The sequence below is a fragment of the Artemia franciscana genome, chromosome 10 (genome assembly GCF_032884065.1).
Source record: "Artemia franciscana chromosome 10, ASM3288406v1, whole genome shotgun sequence".
Classification (NCBI taxonomy): Eukaryota; Metazoa; Arthropoda; class Branchiopoda; order Anostraca; family Artemiidae; genus Artemia; species Artemia franciscana.
Genome location: NC_088872.1, coordinates 16,275,775 through 16,295,773, shown reverse-complemented (window position 1 = coordinate 16,295,773; position 19,999 = coordinate 16,275,775). Strand labels below are relative to the sequence as shown.

Sequence of the window (19,999 nt, the reverse complement as noted above, 5' to 3'; positions counted from 1 at the left end):
ATACGCAAAACAATAGCCTACTTGCAAAAACTAAGATATAAACTCCCAGCATTCAGTTGTGTTGAGCAATGCTGAAGCGTTTGACGGATTTTTATCTTTTTTTTTTCTTAGCAATATTGACAATATTAAACTTGGTTATCAAATACCAAAATATTTAATGCCTTTAGACTCAGTGTTTGTAAAAAGTGACATATGATCAAAGTAGTTTGTTCAAAGTAAAATATTAAAACAAATATTATGAAAATAAAACATTTTTTCTAAAAACTTTTAGTTCAATTGTAAATGCAAAAAAACAACATATTTGACACCTTTATACTTCATAACTGTAAAAAATTAAATCTTTCTCAAAGTGAAAACTAGATAAATACAATCAAGCCTGGAAAAAAATAATAAATGGTAATGAAACACGAAAATGTATCCGTTCAGGCGGAAAATAGAGAAACTCTCAGCTTTGCGTTCAGGGAAAACATTTTTCATATTAGTGGCTTCATATATCAGCTGATGGGTGCTCTTCCAATGCAAGGAAAAGTTGATGGCATATTTTTTTTACCGAAATTGCCCCGTTTTAAGTTGTTTTCCTTGTGTTTTCTATAATTATACGAACTTTCTTGTGTATTAATCTTGACCAGTACTTGACCTTACTTGACCAGTACCGTTTAAATGATTTTGAAAATGGTTGTAGATTTTGATAGATTGCGTCCACTTGAGAATAGTCCACTTAATTTGGCTCATTTGGAGTTAATAGATGAAAGTAGTGGGATTGATGATTTTGTTGTAGAGGAAAGTAAAATGATAGTACGCTATATTAGCCCGTCTGATATTTCTGAATCGATGCCTAATGACTCTCTTACGGTTTTCCATTTGAATTGTCGGGGACTGCAAAGCAGTGTAACATATTTAAATGAACTATGTATGTTTTCTGGAATTCAAATATTAGCTATAACTGAAACTTGGTTACAGAATCATAATTCTAGTTTATTAGAAATAGGTAATTATCGATTGTGTCTTAAGAATAGGGAGACTCGTCAGCATGGTGGACTGGGTGCTTACATTAGAAAAGACTTGCTAGTTATAGAAAGAGATGATTTAAGGGTTAATAGAGAAATGGTATTTGAGAGTCTGGTATTAGAGGTTAGCAAGAAATCCAAGGTGTTTTATTTGGTTGTTGTTTACAGACCTCCGTCGAGTGATATTAATGAATTTTTTATGTTACTAGAAAAACAGTTGGACATGATTAGGAGTAGAAACTTACCTATATTTGTGTGTGGTGATTTCAATATTGACCTAATGAATTTGTTTATTAATACAGAAGTTAGCCAGTTTTTAAATATTATGCTGAGTTATGGGTTGAAGCCTACGATTACAGTCCCAACTAGGGTTACTATGAATTCAGCATCGTTGATTGATAATATTTTTGCTAATGTCAGTTACTATAATGCAAGTGTGATAATAAATGAAGTATCTGACCATTTTAGGATATTTTTGAGTGTTCAAAATTTTTTTAGTAAAGGTACTAGGCTTAACTCAAATTCACAAAATAGATACAAAAAAGTGACCATTGATAATAAAGAGCTCGGGTGATCATGGTTTCTTTGGAGTTTCAACAAACTATTAAAAAAACTATTATAACAATCAATAAACTATTTATAATTGAATACCAATTTTGAAAATTAGCATTGATATCTAGTTCATTACTAATTAAAAATTCAAAATTACATTTTTCTAACATTACTTTATAAAGAATGAGCACATTATTATCAATGGTCACTTTTTTGTATCTATTTTGTGAATTTGAGTTAAGCCTAGTACCTTTACTAAAAAAATTTTGAACACTCAAAAATATCCTAAAATGGTCAGATACTTCATTTATTATCACACTTGCATTATAGTAACTGACATTAGCAAAAATATTATCAATCAACGATGCTGAATTCATAGTAACCCTAGTTGGGACTGTAATCGTAGGCTTCAACCCATAACTCAGCATAATATTTAAAAACTGGCTAACTTCTGTATTAATAAACAAATTCATTAGGTCAATATTGAAATCACCACACACAAATATAGGTAAGTTTCTACTCCTAATCATGTCCAACTGTTTTTCTAGTAACATAAAAAATTCATTAATATCACTCGACGGAGGTCTGTAAACAACAACCAAATAAAACACCTTGGATTTCTTGCTAACCTCTAATACCAAACTCTCAAATACCATTTCTCTATTAACCCTTAAAGGCTCTTTTAAAGCTCTTTTAAAGGCTATTATTAAAGGCTTAGCTCTTTTAAAGGCTATTATTAGAAGAAGATATTTGTTCAAAATGTGTGCGGCTAGTAATAGTGTAAGTGATAAAACAGAATACAAGATTTATAGTAACCAGTTAAATGCACTACTTCGTAAAGCCAGAGCTGATTACTATCGTAATAAATTTAAATCTTGTGAAGGTAACCCTAGAAAAACATGGCAAATTATAAAATCCGTCGTAAGTCCTAATAATGATGGTATATTTCCTGACGGTATACATAATGATAGTACAACTGCTGATAGAATATGCCGTCATTTCGCTAATGTTGGAAAGGATTTGGTCCAAAGTATAGTTATTTCTGAGCATGAAGGTAGTTTTAAGAAATATTTATCGAATGCAAGTGATGTTTCAGCATATTTGAATCCAATCAACGCTTCTGAGATTTCTGAAACATTGAAAAAATTAAAAATTGGAGCTTCAGGCTCTGATTTTGTAACAGTTAATACTTTAAAGTATATTTATCCCGTTATTTCCGGTCATTTAGTGTATTTATTTAATGAATGTTTAAGGACTAGAGTTTTTCCAAGTTGTTTTAAAATTGCAAAAGTTATTCCTGTCTATAAAGGTGGAGATAAAAATGTACTAGGAAATTATAGGCCCATTTCTTTATTACCAGTAGTATCTAGATTGTTTGAGAAATTGATAGTTAAAAGAATGGTTGAATTTTTGGAGAGTAAATCATTTTTTAATCCAAATCAATTTGGTTTTCGGAAGGGTTTATCTACTGAGCATGCTGTTTTATTTTTGACAACTTTTGTGAATGATGCGTTGGATAATGGTATAAAAGTCGCTCCTGTTTTTCTTGATATTGTAAAAGCTTTTGACTGCGTTGACCATTTTATACTCATTGCCAAATTAGAAAATTACGATTTTAGAGGACCATTTCTTGAATTACTGTCCTCGTTTTTAAAAGAAAGAACTCAATATGTACAACTAGGAGATAATGTTTCTTCAGTCAGTAGTGTTAAATTTGGAGTACCTCAAGGATCTGTTCTTGGTCCCCTGTTATTCCTAATTTTTATAAATGACTTATGTAGAGGTTTTAATATGATTTCGTATGATCTTGACATTGGATGTGACGGGGAAAAAGTAATTGTTCCCAGCTTTACGGATGACACTCATATAACTGTGGCTGCACAAACAGGAATTCAGCTGTTGAGTCGTATTAGTTCTTGTCCGGAGTTTGTACAAAATTGGATGAAGCTTAATAAGTTAAATTTGGATTATAGTAAATCTTGCTTTTTATTGTATGGTAGGAGCTCAAATTATTACCCTTGGATAGACTGACTTAATATTGCTGAATGAGTATTTTAAGAATAAATTGTACAAAATATCTAGGAGTTTTAATTGATGAATGTCTCAGCTTTAGAGAACATATAGATTATATTAGTCTTAAACTCGCTAGGAATGTTGGCATTTTAAGAAAGTTGCAGTATATTTTCCCAAGAGATATTTTAAGAACACTATGTTGTTCCTTAATTCATCCTTATCTGCTATATTGTTGTAATGTTTGGGGTAGTACATTTCCTTCTCATCTCCATCGTGTTCGAGTTTTGCAGAATAAAGCGCTTCGAGTGTTATGTGGTGTAAGTTTTAAAGACTCGGTACAAAAGAGGTAATAGAATGCAAAATCTTGCCTTTAGCAGGACTTATTACTTTTTATCGAAGCCTGTTTATACATAAATATTTTCACAATTGTTTACCAATATGTTTTAAAAGTATGTTTGAATTAAGGAGTGATATTCATACACATTCTACGAGACAGTCTGATATAATTCGTCGTCCGCTTGCTATTACCCGTAGATCTCAATTTTCTATTCGGCATCTAGGACCCCATGCATGGAATTGTTTACCTACGACTTTGAGAAACATGGATAGTTTTCTTGAATTTCGGCGGGAATTAAAGCTATTTTGCCTTAATATTTATGGTTTTGATAGTTGAGTGGACCTCAAGTGGAGCCAAGATGTTGGTTTTGATTTTGGCGATACTGGTAAAGTGGTTTTAATTTCTTTTTGTTTTGTCTCTTTTGAAGTGTAATTCCGTTTCGATTGAAATGCAGGGTAATTAATTTTTTTCTTCTTCTTTTCTTTTCTTTTTTCTTTTCCTTTTCTTTTTTATTTTTTTCTTCTTTTTCGTATTGTTTTATTTGTATGTGTATTGGGGTTGTAAGCCCAAACAAGCTTTGCTTCGGGCCATTTGCTTGTTTTGTTTTGTTATTTATATTAATAAACCCATCTTTCTCTAAATCACTGCACTAATGACTAGTAAACAGTTACATATTTAGGATATCCATAAAAAGCTGATTCTTTGATTTAAAGTTATCAATAGTGAGGCTCTTATACACTTTCATTATTATACGTTATTGATTAGGATCATTATTTACATACCATTCCTTACTAAGAAAAATTCAATTTTTTTTGGTTACTCCAACCAAATCATACACAGAAAATGTTTGTGGAAAACTGGAAAGGGGTCACTCAGTCACAAACAAACTTATTTTTTCTTTCTTAAGGGTCAAAATCTATAGGCAGGCGGCCAACAATTGGGCATTACACATTTTTTTCATGGTTTTTCCCTATTCTATCTCTAAGGGGTCACTCAGTCACAAAAAAACTTACGTTTTCTTTCTTCAGGGTCAAAATCTATTGGTAGGCAGCCAACAATGGGACAATACACATTTTTTTCATGGTTTTTCCCTATTCTATCTCTTTCCTTTGGCTTCGTTATAATTACTTTATAGTCCGAATTTTTCAGTTGGGCCATGCCCCCCTGCCCTGCCGGCGCCCATGAATATAGCTGAGCCTTGCTTTATCTTTACCAATGGGTATTGTTACCAGATTCTAATGGCTCTAAAATACATGAGTTTGGTAGTTTTTTTTAGATTATAGACAAATTAAGCCATGTTTCTTTCAGTCATGTTCAAAAACAGTAAAAGCGGAAATGCTGAGTTTGGTCTAAAATGGCACACACTCAGAAGGCTTTATTTTCCATCTACTATACCAAAATTCTGAGCAATATTGCCAAGTTACCTTAACTTGTACAACTGTTTGTAAGACGTTTTGTAAAAAAAAGCCCTGGTTCACGCTAAGTTTTTTGCCTTTAAGCATGCCTGTTTTGTCTACTATAGATGGAGAAAAATTAGCGTAGGAAGCGACTTCTTTAATTAGCTTTCAAACGTTGTGTGCAACAAAAATTTAGAAATACGATTTGTGAAAAGGAACAAGTAAGATGAATAATTTTATTAGAAACAAAATAATAAGCTTACATATAATTTGATGTAATGCTCTACAAATTACTGTCTTTGGCGCTAGTAGTGCATCCCAAATTTAAATCTCATGACCAGAGTTATTGCTTATTTGCAGGTCTAATGTTTACCTGTTTTGGGTTAAACATAAAATTTCAATTAATCAGCTAAATTCGATAAAAAACTTCCCAGTTTAAGAGGACTTATCTTGCTGTAGCAGTAGAACCAATCCACAAAAACACGGAGGGGGGGGGGCAAAATGTATTTTTCATCATCTACGGGCACAATTTTCTTAATTTTTTTCAAGGAAAATACCAAGAAGGGTATTTTTCAATAAAAATTCTCACAAACAAGTTTTTTTCAAAATCTAGGGGTAGGACAGAAAAAAAACTAAAGGGGAGACAAATGGAAGCAGAGTTAGTCTCTTGGCATACACAACGAGGTTACAGGAGAGAACTAGTAAATGGTCCTTATAATTAAGCTCTTGTTTCATAAAGTTGAAGCAGGCTCTTCTAATTCAAGCTTGTTTTGATATTAGCTTAAAGTGAACTTTGGAGGCTATTTGACTGGTTTTAAGACTTATTTCATGTGAGCACCTAACATAGTCGCCTCGCGTTTTTGTTCTTTTATCCTAATTTAGGGACATAATCGACTTAGGAAGCTTGAAGACCCGTGTTAAGCTAAACAAAGCCATTATAGAGGAAGCTTTTGCCATCCCTTGGTCGTCCGGTAAGAACATTATTGACAAATTGGTGTTTTGCCTCAGGAAATGCACGGAGTTTCTGGGCTTCTCAGCAGCGGAAATGCCGGTCTTCTCAAAATTCTACTGCGAATTTAAGACGAAAAGTGAGACAAATCCATAATTTGTCACTGATGAAGCAAGGAAATGAGCTACACCTGGCCAAATGTTTCTCAATTCTGACTCATACTAAGAAATAAGGTTTGAATAATAATTATTCTTTTTTACCTGTCCAAAAAATAAAACTAAACTGAGTGCAAACCCAAAGTCAAGGACACCTATTTTTGGGTGAATAGGGTACAAGAGGTCCTATCCCCCAACCAACCCCCTTCCTATAATTTATTCTCGTGGGTGATCCATGGATAGATCTTCACATACATTTAGGATCCTTTTTATATTTTCTGAATGTTTAAATAGGATAAAATCATTTTACAGAATTTGAATAGCCTTTTATAAAATGGAACTATCTTGTCGAATAGGAGTATTTCAACAGTACTGCAAGCAGTAGTTCCACAAAATAAATAGTGGTACGAAAACGAAAACAAGAATATAAATAAGAAAGAATTCCTCACCAGAGTCAGTACTGGCTGTTCATCATTGACATCAGTAATTGTTATGGCGACTGTGGCTTCAGTGGAGAGTGATCCATTTTTTCCTTCCATATCATACAGACTTACAATAACATTGACGACTACAAGGATTTGCTCGCGATCAACAGTTTGAATAAGAGCCATCTTGCCCGTTATTTGATTGATATTTATTTTGCCTTCCAAAACGCCAGCAAAAATTAATTCAAACCTGTAAACAAATGTTTGACCCGATTATTCATATTTTTCCGACTTGGAGATTCTCTGTATGAAAATTTTAGGAAACAAATTAAACAAAAATTTTCAATACAATGAAAGAACTGGTTCTTTCCGCGTTTCAAGGCTACAAACGATAAGTGTACAGTGGACAGGAAGATGTAGGTTACAATGTTTATTGTTTTCTATAAGACCAATTTAATATTTCTTTTATCATTAGTTTCAATAGAAGTTGTCTGTTATTTTTACCAAAATGTAATTAAAATATAAAGCAACCATATGAAAAATGATTCATGGATTAAGTTTATTTCATAATAGGTTTCTGCCTATGAGTTTCCGTGTGGTGGCAATTGGCACGTGGGCTGGATGGTGTTTTGTTATCAAAATTGAACTTTCAACTTATTTGTTACAAACTACCCTATTATGGATGTGATTCCAATATCTAGGTTTGTGAGCTCATATTGACTAAATTTGGTCCAAATTTAAATTAAGAGAGACTCACATTCAGACATCCTTATCATTTAGAGAGCAAAACAGATAATTATTTTAAATTCATGCATATCCCATATCAGGTTACAAACCTATTGGCTTATTCTCTCAGGTATGTTTACACACAGGCTTTGATCTAATTATAATTAGGAAGTTTCAATAATTTGAAATATTTTTCTGTTAAATCCGTATATTATTTTGAAAACTCTGTAGAAATTTGTGGAAACAGAAGGACATTAAAAAACATGGGAATTAAAATAATACTCGTTTTATACTTCCCAATCTCTCTACTCCAAAAATGGCAAAAAAAGTAAAAGAAAAAAAAATTGGATCGGTACACTGTGTCAGTAGCCCCAATTGGAGAATGGTCTCAAGGTAAATGCGTTTTAGAGGACTTTCAGGCTCTTTTTTAAGATTCTTTCAAGTTTCTTTTCATAGATAAACTTTTATGAGTTTTTAGACGAAATATGAAAATTATTCGAAATAAATAATAGTTACTATTTCTAAAATCAGCTTAAAAAGGTAATTTCTATCCCTAGACGTTTTTAAACGTGTTTTGAACCTTCGGTTATTATGGGACATAGTTTGCTCCTTACTGGACTTGTAAAGGGACTCAGAGGGGTACTACTGTAGATGAGGGGTGTAAATCTTTGGCTAGCGGTTCTCGACCATGTATATTTTATGGTATCCTTGTCATGATTCCTTGCATTTCTACTCCGAAAATTGCATCAAAATGCCCTTCTTTGTCTGGTTGACAAGAAGTGCTGAATTGCTCGCATGAATTGCCCGTCTGAATTGCCCGTCCTGGTAGCCTTTCTTTATATTTGCTTTATATAGCTTTTTATACTTGCTTTTATATTGGCTGCAACTCTGCAACTCTAGCAACTGCAACTCTAGCCTTTTCCATATTTGCCGTTCATGCTGCTGTTTCATAACTCATTTTACTCCCCTACTATCCTGCAATTTAACATTTAATGATGAGATGGTCCTAGAATTAAAGTTCGTAGTCCTAGCTTACATGGGCTCAGAGGGGTACCACTGTAGATGAGGGGTGTAAATCTTTGGCTAGTGGTTCTCGACCATGTAGATTTTATGGTATCCTTGTCATGCTTCCTTGCATTTCTACTCCGGAAATTGCATCAAAAATGCCAAACTTCAATGCCATATGGCTGTTCAATATGCAGTTATTGAGAAAAATCTACAAAAAGCACATAGATATATGGTCAAAAGTTTAAAAATAAGTCATCAAAGACCTCTCTACGATTTTGTAGTAGCCTGCTTCTTGTTGTTCTCGACGGAGGTTATGACGGTACTCTTTTCATGCTTTCTAGCCTTTCCACTCCCAGATCTGGCCCTAAAAAGTGCCATTTTTACTGCCACTTGGCACTTTTTGATGGCGTCATCAAGTCTAATTTATAAGAAGCATGTAGATATTAAATGAACCATTGACTGACACCTAAAGTAACTTTCCATGGTTTCGCAGTAGCGTATTAGTTCTGCTAGTCAGTAGATGATTTATGAAAAATATCAAGGGCGCTAGGAGTTGCGTAAAAGAGGGCGAATTGTAAGTCTCTGGTTTAAGGCTTAATAATCAAGGGGATTATTGTGGTACGTTTTTTTTTCTTTCTAGGTGCCATGAGACAGTTTTGATTGTGTTATCTAGACAAATATATAAGAAACAATCATCAGTAAAATTAGTTTCCAAATAATCCCCTAAACAACCCTCTATGATGTTGAAGTGCCCAGTTTGCGGGGAAGAAAAAAAAAGAAAGAAAAAGAAAACACTTCAGTGCTACCCATGCACAAAAGTGATTTTTTCTGTTGTTGTAGAGGGGGGGGGGAGGACTGTAATTTTCTTGAATAGTGTTTCCGACAATTGCAACTCTACTAGGTTACTTTTATTTCGATTCAATCCTTTCTCAAGGGCTTTCAGGCAAATTTTCAATATTCCTATAAATCTGTTCTCAAAGTAGCATTGTATTGTTCAGATTAATCAAAACTATAGTTACTATTCCTGTATCAACTGCAAATTGCAACTTTTTCTCAGTTTGTGTTTTTTTTTCAAAAGCGCGTTTTTAAACTTTTGGCTTCTATGGGCCATGATTCACTTTTTACTTGGCAGTAGCTAGTGCTCAACCATGAGTGGTGTTTAAAAAAACTTCTTGTAAAATAAATTATCATTAATAAGACTTAGCAGGTACTGACTTTTGGAAATCACGTATACCAGATGTCGTTCTGCCAAATGTGGCGTAACTGTTTCCAAACAATGTGAGAACTGTGCCATGCGTGCCAAAATATGTCGCACATGTGGTGCCCAAATATTTACAGCAAGTGGAGGAAATCGGACCATCTTTCGAACATTCACAAATTTAAAACCCATTGAAATTAAGACGAAGCATGTGAAGCAGCATTGCTTAAGTACAAGCCTCATATTAGAAGCACAAATTTTAGATAAACACTTTCAATGGCGTCAATTCATGATAAATTAAGGGGAGACAGAATGTTACTCTAACAATTGAGGAAGGACAAACTTGTCGGTTTTCAATTTTTGTATGAAAATACCCCCAAAAAGTGTTTTTCAAATTTTAGGGAGGGGAGGGTTTAAGTAAATATAGGGAAAATATACCCCTCCCCCCAATTAATGCCACTGAGCACTATACATATCCTACAGGTTACACCAGAGATTTGAGACATGGTGGCATACAGCAAACGTTTTTGATGGTAACATAGGACTTCTTGTGGCGAGAAGAAAACTAATTTTTGTGCCATAAATTTAATTGGATTCTGAAGATGATTAAGTTAACCGTTCTATCTTTTCTGGATTCTTCACTGTGTTTATGCATAATTATGATTCTTTGTTACCAGAGAAAGTTTTAATTCAAAGTGTTACGTTTCTGTTTCGAGTTTAAGGGTGGCAAAAGGATATATATATATATATATATATATATATATATATATATATATATATATATATATATATATATATATATATATATAAAGGATATATATATATATATGTATATATATATATATGTATATATCTATCTATATATATAAAAATAAGTTGTCTGTCTGTGGATGTGTGGATGGATGTGTCAGGTGACGTCACCTGAAAAAACTGGATTAGGTGACGTCAAAACTGAAAAAACTAAAAAAAGGCAAAAACTACAAAAAAAACTAAAAACTAATAAAAAAAATAAAAAAGCTAAAAAACTAAAAAAACTATAAAGGTAAAAACCAATAAAAAACTAAAAAAAAAAAACTGAAAAAACTAAAAAAAGGCAAAAACTACAAAAAAAAACTAAAAACTAATAAAAAAAGTAAAAAAGCTAAAAAACTAAAAAAACTAAAAAAACTAAAAAAAGGTAAAAAACTAAAAAAAAATAAAAAATAAAAAAAAACTAAAAAAAAGGAAAAAACTGAAAAATAAGCTAAAATAAAGGTAAAAACCAATAAAAAACTAAAAAGAAAAAAAGGAAAAAACTAATAAATGACGACACTCAAAGAGAAAGCGACCAGGACAAAAGGAATGTTCGATTAGCAATCAACAAAGCACCGGGACACAGGGAGTATAAATGACGACCAGGACATAAGTAAAAAAAAAAAACTATCTATATATATAAAAATAAGTTGTCAAACTAAAAAAAGGCAAAAACTACAAAAAAACTAAAAACTAATAAAAAAGCTAAAAAACTAAAAAAACTAAAAAAAAGGCAAAAACTACAAAAAAAACTAAAAGCTAATAAAAAAATAAAAAAGCTAAAAAACTAAAAAAACTAAAAAAACTAAAAAAAGGTAAAAAACTAAAAAAACTAAAAACTAAAAAAAACTAAAAAAAAGGAAAAAACTGAAAAATAAGCTAAAATAAAGGTAAAAACCAATAAAAAACTAAAAAAAAACTGAAAAAACTAAAAAAAGGCAAAAACTACAAAAAAACTAAAAACTAATAAAAAAAGTAAAAAAGCTAAAAAACTAAAAAAACTAAAAAAACTAAAAAAACTAAAAAAAGGTAAAAAACTAAAAAAAATAAAAAATAAAAAAAACTAAAAAAAAGGAAAAAACTGAAAAATAAGCTAACATAAAGGTAAAAACCAATAAAAACTAAAAAGAAAAAAAGGAAAAAACTAAAAAAAATTTTCATCTAAAAAACTAAAAAAAACTAAAAAAGGTAAAAACTAAAAGAACTAAAAAAGAAAAAAATAAATGACGACACTCAAAGAGAAAGCGACCAGGACAAAAGGAATGTTCGATTAGCAATCAACAAAGCACCGGGACATAGGGAGTATAAATGACGACCAGGACATAAGTAAAAAAAAAATTAACAAAACTAAAAAGAAGGTAAAAACTACAAAAAAACTAAAAAGAAAAAAAACTAAAAACTAATAAAAAAACTAAAAAATCTAAAAATCTAAATAAACTAAAAAAGAAAAAAAGGAAAAAAATAAAGGAGAAAAACAAAACTAAAAAACGAATGTATATACAGACCGGTACACCGGGATACAAATGACGACCGGGACACAGGGAATATAAATGACGACCGGGACACAGGGACACAACTACAACGGGGACACCGGGGGAAACAGGGGGATATAAATGACGACCGGGACAAAAAAACTAAAAAGAAAAAAAAACTAAAAACTAATAAAAAAACTAAAAAATCTAAAAATCTAAATAAGCTAAAAAAGAAAAAAAAGGAAAAAAATAAAGGAGAAAAACAAAACTAAAAAACGAATGTATATACAGACCGGGACACCGGGATACAAATGACGACCGGGACACAGGGAATATAAATGACGACCGGGACACAGGGACACAACTACAACGGGGACACCGGAGGAAACAGGGGGATGTAAATGACGACCGGGACACCGGGACAGGGAATGGTCGATTAGCAATCACCATCAACAAAGCTCAAGGGCAATCATTAGAATCATGAGGTATAGATCTGAATACAGATTGTTTTCCCATGGACCATTATATGTTGCATGTTCAAGAGTCGGTAAACCTGACAATCTATTTATATGCAAAGACAATGGGACAGCAAAGAATGTTGTATATTCGCAAGTTTTACGTAGTTAAAACCATATATATATATATCTATCTATATTCACAGGTGGGACATAGGGACACAACTACAATGGCGCGTAACTATTATGGCGCGTAACGACTTACGCGCGCGGGGGGGCTTGGGGGGGGCGCGAAGCGCCCCCACCAACTAGGTGTTGGGGTGGCGCGAAGCGCCACCCCAACAGCTAGTATATATATATATATATATATATATATATATATATATATATATATATATATATATATATATATATATATAATATATACTTTTCTTAGATTACCTAAGACTTTCTTTTCCAAATTCAGGGCTAACATCAGCATCCTCTACAATGAAATCTATATCAAATTCTGTACCAACTTCAGCTGCTTCAGACATTGCCACTTTGTAGCCGTCAGGTGGTTTGTTAACAAACACTGGATAATTATCATTTATGTCTTCCAGCATTATCGTGAAATCAGCTTCACTGACGTGGGTAGTATCAGCATCCTCTGTTACTTTGACCTGAATAAAACATAAACAAAGATGAAACAAGACATCCTCAAAAGTACTATTAATGGTTTCAAACGAAGGACATATGTCGTGCGCGTGGTCATTTAAGGTTCCTCCGAGTGTAAAAATTCGCTTTAGGGATAGACTACCTAATTTTCCACCAGAACCTTCTATTTTGTCTCTTTTTCATCATCAGTTATCAATAAATTAACCTCAGTTGTAGTTATTTTTACGCAGATTTTTAGCAGCAAACGGTAGAGTAGCCACTTAGACCATTTATTCTGGGTAGACATCTATTTGAAGAAATTTGAAATTTGACGCCAATATTTTTATGCAGTAACTGCTAAATTACAAAAATTACAGGGTCTGAACTATACAATTATATAGCTTTCCAGAATTTTAGTGGATAACAAATGAAACCTATTTAGATGGAAAAGCAAGGTTAATGAGCCGGTAACTGGTAATATTTTTATGCAGAAAACTGTAAATTACAAAAATCTTCAGTTTCTTGACTTTACAATTATACATCTTTCCAGAATATTAGTATATCGAAAAAAAACTTAATTAAATCAAAAAGCAAGGTTTAATGTGCCGGTAGCTGGTACATTGCTTCTTATATCGTGCTTGGAGCCTTTTTTTTCTTGTTTTTCGAGCCAATGAATTTTCCTTGTTATTCAAGCCAAGGGACAGTTATTTTCCTATATAAGGGTGTTCGATAAGGCAGTTCTAATAGTTTACTTTTTTTTATTTGACTCTTAGTTTTAGGAGTTGTGGGCTAAATAACTTATTTACTAAGTAACTTAAATAAATAAATAATTTAATAACTTATTATTGTTATTTTTGAACAAGACCAAAAACAAGCTAAGAACCAGCGATTCGTGTTCTTTGTCTAGTTGAGAAGAAGTGCTGAATTGCTCGCATTACCCATCCTGGTAGCACTTTTTTTATATTTGCTTTATATAGCTTTTTATACTTGCTTTTATATTGGCTGCAACTCTAGCCTTTTCCATATTTGCCGTTCATGCTGCTGTTTCATAACTCATTTTATTTCCAAGATACTTCCCTACTATCCTGCAATTTAACATTTAATGATGAGATGGTCCTAGAATTAAAGTTCGTAGTCCTAGCTTACATGGGCGCAAAAGTTTGTAGTCATCATGCCAAAAGTCCATACATTGCACTATAATATATTCATTCGCTTTTATATTCCCTCTACTAAATTTCATTCCACTCCTCTCCCTCCTCAATACCTTGCTCTTTATGCTGAATGTTTGACTTTTTTTGTCCCAATTCTTTAAGAAAGACTCTTGAAAAACAAAGACCATTTAATTAGTATGAGAAGTTTTTTGTTTAAACTACTAAAAATTTTCCCGTGAAGGACAAGGGATTAAGGAGGGGGAAGACCCCCTCATGTACAGAATAATTTCCACCTGTTTCAAGTTTCAATGTTGTCCTTACTTTCTGTGGAAAAAAAAACTATTTTATTTTATTTAATATGACACTAAAGTGTTAAAGTGGAAAATGAGTGCTATGTGGTAGTAAAAGTGATTAGTACACTGGTTCTATAATCCACATAATGAAAAAATAAAACAACACTCACAAATCAATGATCAGAATCAATATCAATCAAAAAATCAAAAACACCAGTAAATCACTAAAATTGGCTCTATTTCATGTTCAGTAAAAAATAAGCAATTCTGCGTAATGTCTTCCAGCAATGTCGTTCATAATGTGGAATATAGGTCTCCTTCATACCTATTGATTCCTATATTTTAAACAAGACTTTCTGCAGTGATTCTTTTCCAAGTCTTTGATGTTATAATACATGCTTCTTTTAATAAATGCTGGTGGAAAACAAAACATTTAGTTCAAATGTTACATCAACTAACACCTGCTTAACTCAAAAACACTGTCAGATTTCAACAGTTGTCTACTGAATTTTCTTCAAGGTTAAATTGTCATAGGGTTGCTCTTCTGAAGGAAACATGCTAATATACTAAAAACTGTACTTTTATGATTCCTTATTTTATGCTCTTTCTAAATATCACGGTGAATTTTCTGACAATGCACCTCCTTCCCCTGATGATCCAATATATGCCTGTGGAGGGTGCTAGATGCTCCCCTGACTGTGAAGTAATTTTCGCACTATTACGTGAAATTATTTTATTTTTGTTGAGCTACATAAGATATAACTTTTTGAACGTCGTTTTAGTAACAGGGTACTTACAAAATGGTGTCTGAGCTGGAAACAACCATAATTTTTTAATATTGGGATTTCAATTATAGGGTAGTTTATTTGGATTGATGATTGTTGCAGGGATTCTGGATTAAGAGAGAGGAATCATTTAGTATTTAGTGCATGTATGTGGATGAATGAAACTGTATATATATACATATATATATATATCATATATATATATATATATATATATCATGAAAAGAGAAATCACCAATGCTACAGCACAAACACAAAAAAAAAAAAAAAAAAAAAAAAAAAAAAAAAGAGACAGAAGGAGAAAAGGAAGACTGTTTTCCTAAATTAGTGATTAATATAGACCAGCACTTGAATGAGGCCTTAACCCTACTCATCCATACAATCACATAGGTCAAACAGCATAGCCACACACAATCAACCATAAAGAATAATCCATGGACAGGCAGTCATGTCGTCAATAAGTATAAGTCGTCATTTACCGAACAATAGAAAAAATAATATAGACAAATAATTCAGAGGCAACACCCAACATAAGGGCTCATCAGGAGAATACACTGGCCTATATAGGGTTTCGCCACTCTAAATTCTCTACCCAGCACAGTGTTGTGGCTACCACAGAATATCCATGGCATCCCCGCGTCATGTATCACCCCCAAAATACATGCCTATGAAAAAAAAAACAGCAAATGTAAAACAACCAAGTAAAACCAAAACAAGCTTATCTTGTTAATATATCCCTCCCTTTAGCAACAATAGGTAAACTAAATATTATAAATTTTACCAAATCACAAATAGTAACACATTGCAAAAAACCTGAATGAACTAAACAATTATAGAATTCATCTTTACCATGTGGCTAATTTTAAAAAAAAATCCGCTCAATTAGAAACACAATTTAAAATAAATGGCGCTGTGACAACATTTCTCGAACCTCCGAAATTAGTTAAAAATTTCTTTAAGTATTTCTAGATAATTCTTTTGATATTTATTTAAAAGTTCGTTATAATGAAAACTAAATTTTTTAAATTGCCAAGTTAATTTATTTGCAGAAAAACCTCTTGATATAAATTTTTGGCTTAAGATTCTACATCTATTTTTAAAATCAATATAATTACTACAAATCCTTGCATAACGAAGTAACTGTGAGAAAAACGCTGAATATGTGATATTTGAGTGTATATTACTTTCAGGGAATGGGAAACTAATCACTTCAAAATCAAAATCATCCGTTTTATTATACATTTTAAAACTTAATTTATTATTATCACAAATATGGCAGTTTTCTAGAACAGAACCCTGATAGTCTGGGGTAATATTTTTTTAAAAATCATATTATCAACCCTTCTATAAAAAAAAACAACAAAAACAACAACAAGGCGGTTAACTAAATAAATAAATTCCTGCCATTTAATCAAAGCATGGAATTCACTCAACTGGTACTCAGATAATTAAAATGAAACAAAAGCATAAAACATTGTAAAACTTCTAATCCAGTCAGTAAACAGTAAACTAAAACAGGCAAACCAATAATCCTATTCATTTGGTATTTATTCTATTACAATAAATCTTCATAGATAAAATATTAAATTATTCTTTGGCAGTCAAACACCCTTCAGCTTGGATCAATAAGAAAAAGCTGTACTTGCCTTAAAGTTAATCTCTGTCCTAAATTCGTAGTCCAGAAAATTTGTGTCGATACATGTTATTGAGTAATTGGTTACCTGGGAACCTTTAGCGGTACCAGTAAAAGGGTTGAGTATTTGCAGCTTCCCAGTTGCAACTTCAGGATCTTCAAGTAATATTTCTGCGCTATAAGAGCCATTGATCCCCTACAAAAGACAATAAAGAATTTCGTTTTCTTTTAAATCTGTAGTTCAGTCGTGGTCATACTGGAATGAACCATACGGTATTATCCTTTTTATAGAATATTTTCTCTCAAGTTTTAACACTGCTCTTTACATTAATTAAGTAAAAAAAAACAAGTTTTTTCAACTGAAAGTAAGGAGCAACATTAAAACTTAAAACGAACAGAAATTATTACGTATATGAGGAGGTTGTTCTTCCTCAACAACTCAATCTTTATGCTAAAGTTGTTTAGTACATTAAAAAAAAGCTTTTTGTTGTTATGATAAAACGAAAACAGTGTTTCAGGAGTCGTTCTTCAGGAAGTGGGACAGAATTCGAACTTCAGCGTAAAGAGCGATGTGTTGAGGATGATTTCAGTTAGTTTTAAGTTTTAAAGTTGATCCTTTCTTTCAGTTGAAAAAACCTGTGTTTTTTATTCAATTTGTGATCTTTTTTAAATAATGCCAGGAAATCCAGCTACACCTGCATGAAAAATCTCTCCTCCCTACAAATATATTCAATAAACAGTTTAATCCTGGTGAAAATCTACCCTAGACAATTACACTTAACATTAGTAGTGAGAGAGTTATGGATTAAAGGGGCCAGGTATCCCTTCGAATCACGATCCGGACACTTTTTTTAAACTTCCTCAAGATGCAGGTGTATGTTGCGTAATAGTGTTTATTTACATATGCAAACTATTTCTTTGGTTGTTACGTAAAAGGACTTGTTAGAGTTCAGGATCCGTTAGTCAAGATGCAAACGTAGACGGTAGATCATAGTTTTTTCTTTGATTGTTTAAAAACCTACAAGGGCGAGGAAAATACCTTCAGGGGGCCACTAGTCAAGAAGCAAACGTAGGAGTTACATAATAGTTTCTTTTATTGTTTGGAAACCTTGGATTGTATGGGGAAAAATCTTTAGGGCCTGCCAGATCAAGATGCAAACATAGATATTTCATCATAGTTTTTCTTTGATTGTTTAAAAACACCCGAGGGCGAGAAAAGACCCTTCAGGGGCTCCGTGGGGAATCCCCGGTTGTAACTGAGAGCGGCACAGACATGAGTGCTAGGTAATGGCGGCCCATACCTGGGATATTACATAATGACGATGTACACGTGGGAAGTTACATGATACTTTAAGAGATTTTTTCATCAATGCGTTTTTTCTTCGAGATTTTATTTTCTTTCAAGGCGTTTTTTTCTCAGAGAATCTTAATAATCCAAAGATTTTTGTTCGCTCTAGGGTTCCAAAGATATTTCCCTCCAATGGAACTGTGCGATTGACAGCTGGACCGAGAAAGCCTTCCTAATAATTTGATTCGGTAGATATATTCAACAAAATTAACTATTCCTAGCATGGAGAATTCCCTAAATCTAAATCTATAACTCCATTTAATCTATAACGATTAAATGGATCGCGTGTTTCCTATGTCTGGAATAATTAACATATGGGAGAAAAAATAATTAATGGAAATTGATTACATGTGACGTGCACATGCTTGTTACAATGTTATTACTTAAAAGCTTGGTATTAGCAAAATCAAATTTTGAATGGCCTTAAGTATTACACTTTACGCAGAAGAAGTCCAATTACTTACAAAAAGAATAACAAGAAAAAAATGTCAACTTCACAATAAGTTTTCTCGCTAGTAAAGGAAACACGCTAACGAAGAAAAAAGAGACGTTTTTCCTGGCCAGCTTAAGTTAGGTATTGAATCACTGAGATATTATATAGTATTAGTTTTAGGTATTTCACTGCGTAAATGATTACGCATTGAAGATTCATTCTGGAACAAGAAATCTAAAAGACACAGACATTTTTGTACATACAAGTTTTATTAATAAAAAACATTATAGAATCATGAAATCACAGAAAAAATCAATTAAAACTCAACAAATAAATAAAATAAAACGTGAAAAAATCTCATATAGAATAAAATATAAGCAAAAACTGAAATAAAGAAAGATGGGGACCCTAGCAGCCAAGTGTAGGGGGGAGGGGGGAAGTTTGTTAATAGAGTTGACTTTTAAGTCATATTAAGATATATTTCTGAGATGTTTTAATGAAAATCCCCTGTATCTTTGAGCTAAGACTATACATTCCTGGTTGACAAATACACATTTGGATAATATTTTACTTCATTTCACAGAATCTTATTAGAGGTAAATTTAAGCCACATTAAGAGATATTTTTTTCAGCTTTTAATGAATATGCCCTAATTTCCCGACTGGGTGTTAGATATCAGTCCCACTTATCCGATAAAATTCTTTAACACTTTCCACCTTAACTTTAAGCTGTAGAACGTGGTGGATCGAGCCAATCCATGTCACCTTAGTGAACTGTGGATGGCACATTGCATACTCTGGCACCCTTCATCGTTCCAAAGGCTTTTTTATGATAATTTCATGATGAAAAAACATGACTTAAATCTATTGACTTGTGTTTAAGCTATCCCTCCCCAACTTGATGCCCTCATGGCAATTCACGACACCGTGACAAACTATACATTGCACACAGCACCCCCTGGCACCCTTATCATTCCTGAGACATTTTTCTGGTATTGTTTTGTTAAAAGTGTGTTTTAAATCCATTGGCCCGTGTTTTCGCAAGTCATCCTAAACGTGATACAACATGCCAATTCACACTACCGTGCCAAACTATGACTGCCTCTGGAACTCTTTGGCACCCCTCGTCATTTCTAAGACATTTTTGAGATATTTTCTTGTTAAAATCATGCTTTAAATACATTGGTTCATGTTTTCGCAAGCCAACCCTCTCTGATATACTATGTCAATTCACG

The 19,999-nt window shown here is 32.6% G+C and overlaps 1 protein-coding gene across 1 annotated transcript in view; it reads right to left on the bottom strand.

Annotated features, from left to right (window-relative positions):
- Positions 1-19,999, bottom strand: part of LOC136031841 (protocadherin Fat 4-like) — a 162,746-nt gene that overhangs the window by 99,738 nt on the left and 43,009 nt on the right. The window contains exons 8-10 of the mRNA XM_065711677.1: positions 16,998-17,180; positions 12,928-13,148; positions 6,860-7,085 (exon numbers count right to left, since the gene is read on the bottom strand). Of these exons, the coding sequence (XP_065567749.1) occupies positions 6,860-7,085; positions 12,928-13,148; positions 16,998-17,180 (630 nt within the window). The remainder of the gene's footprint in view (positions 1-6,859; positions 7,086-12,927; positions 13,149-16,997; positions 17,181-19,999) is intronic.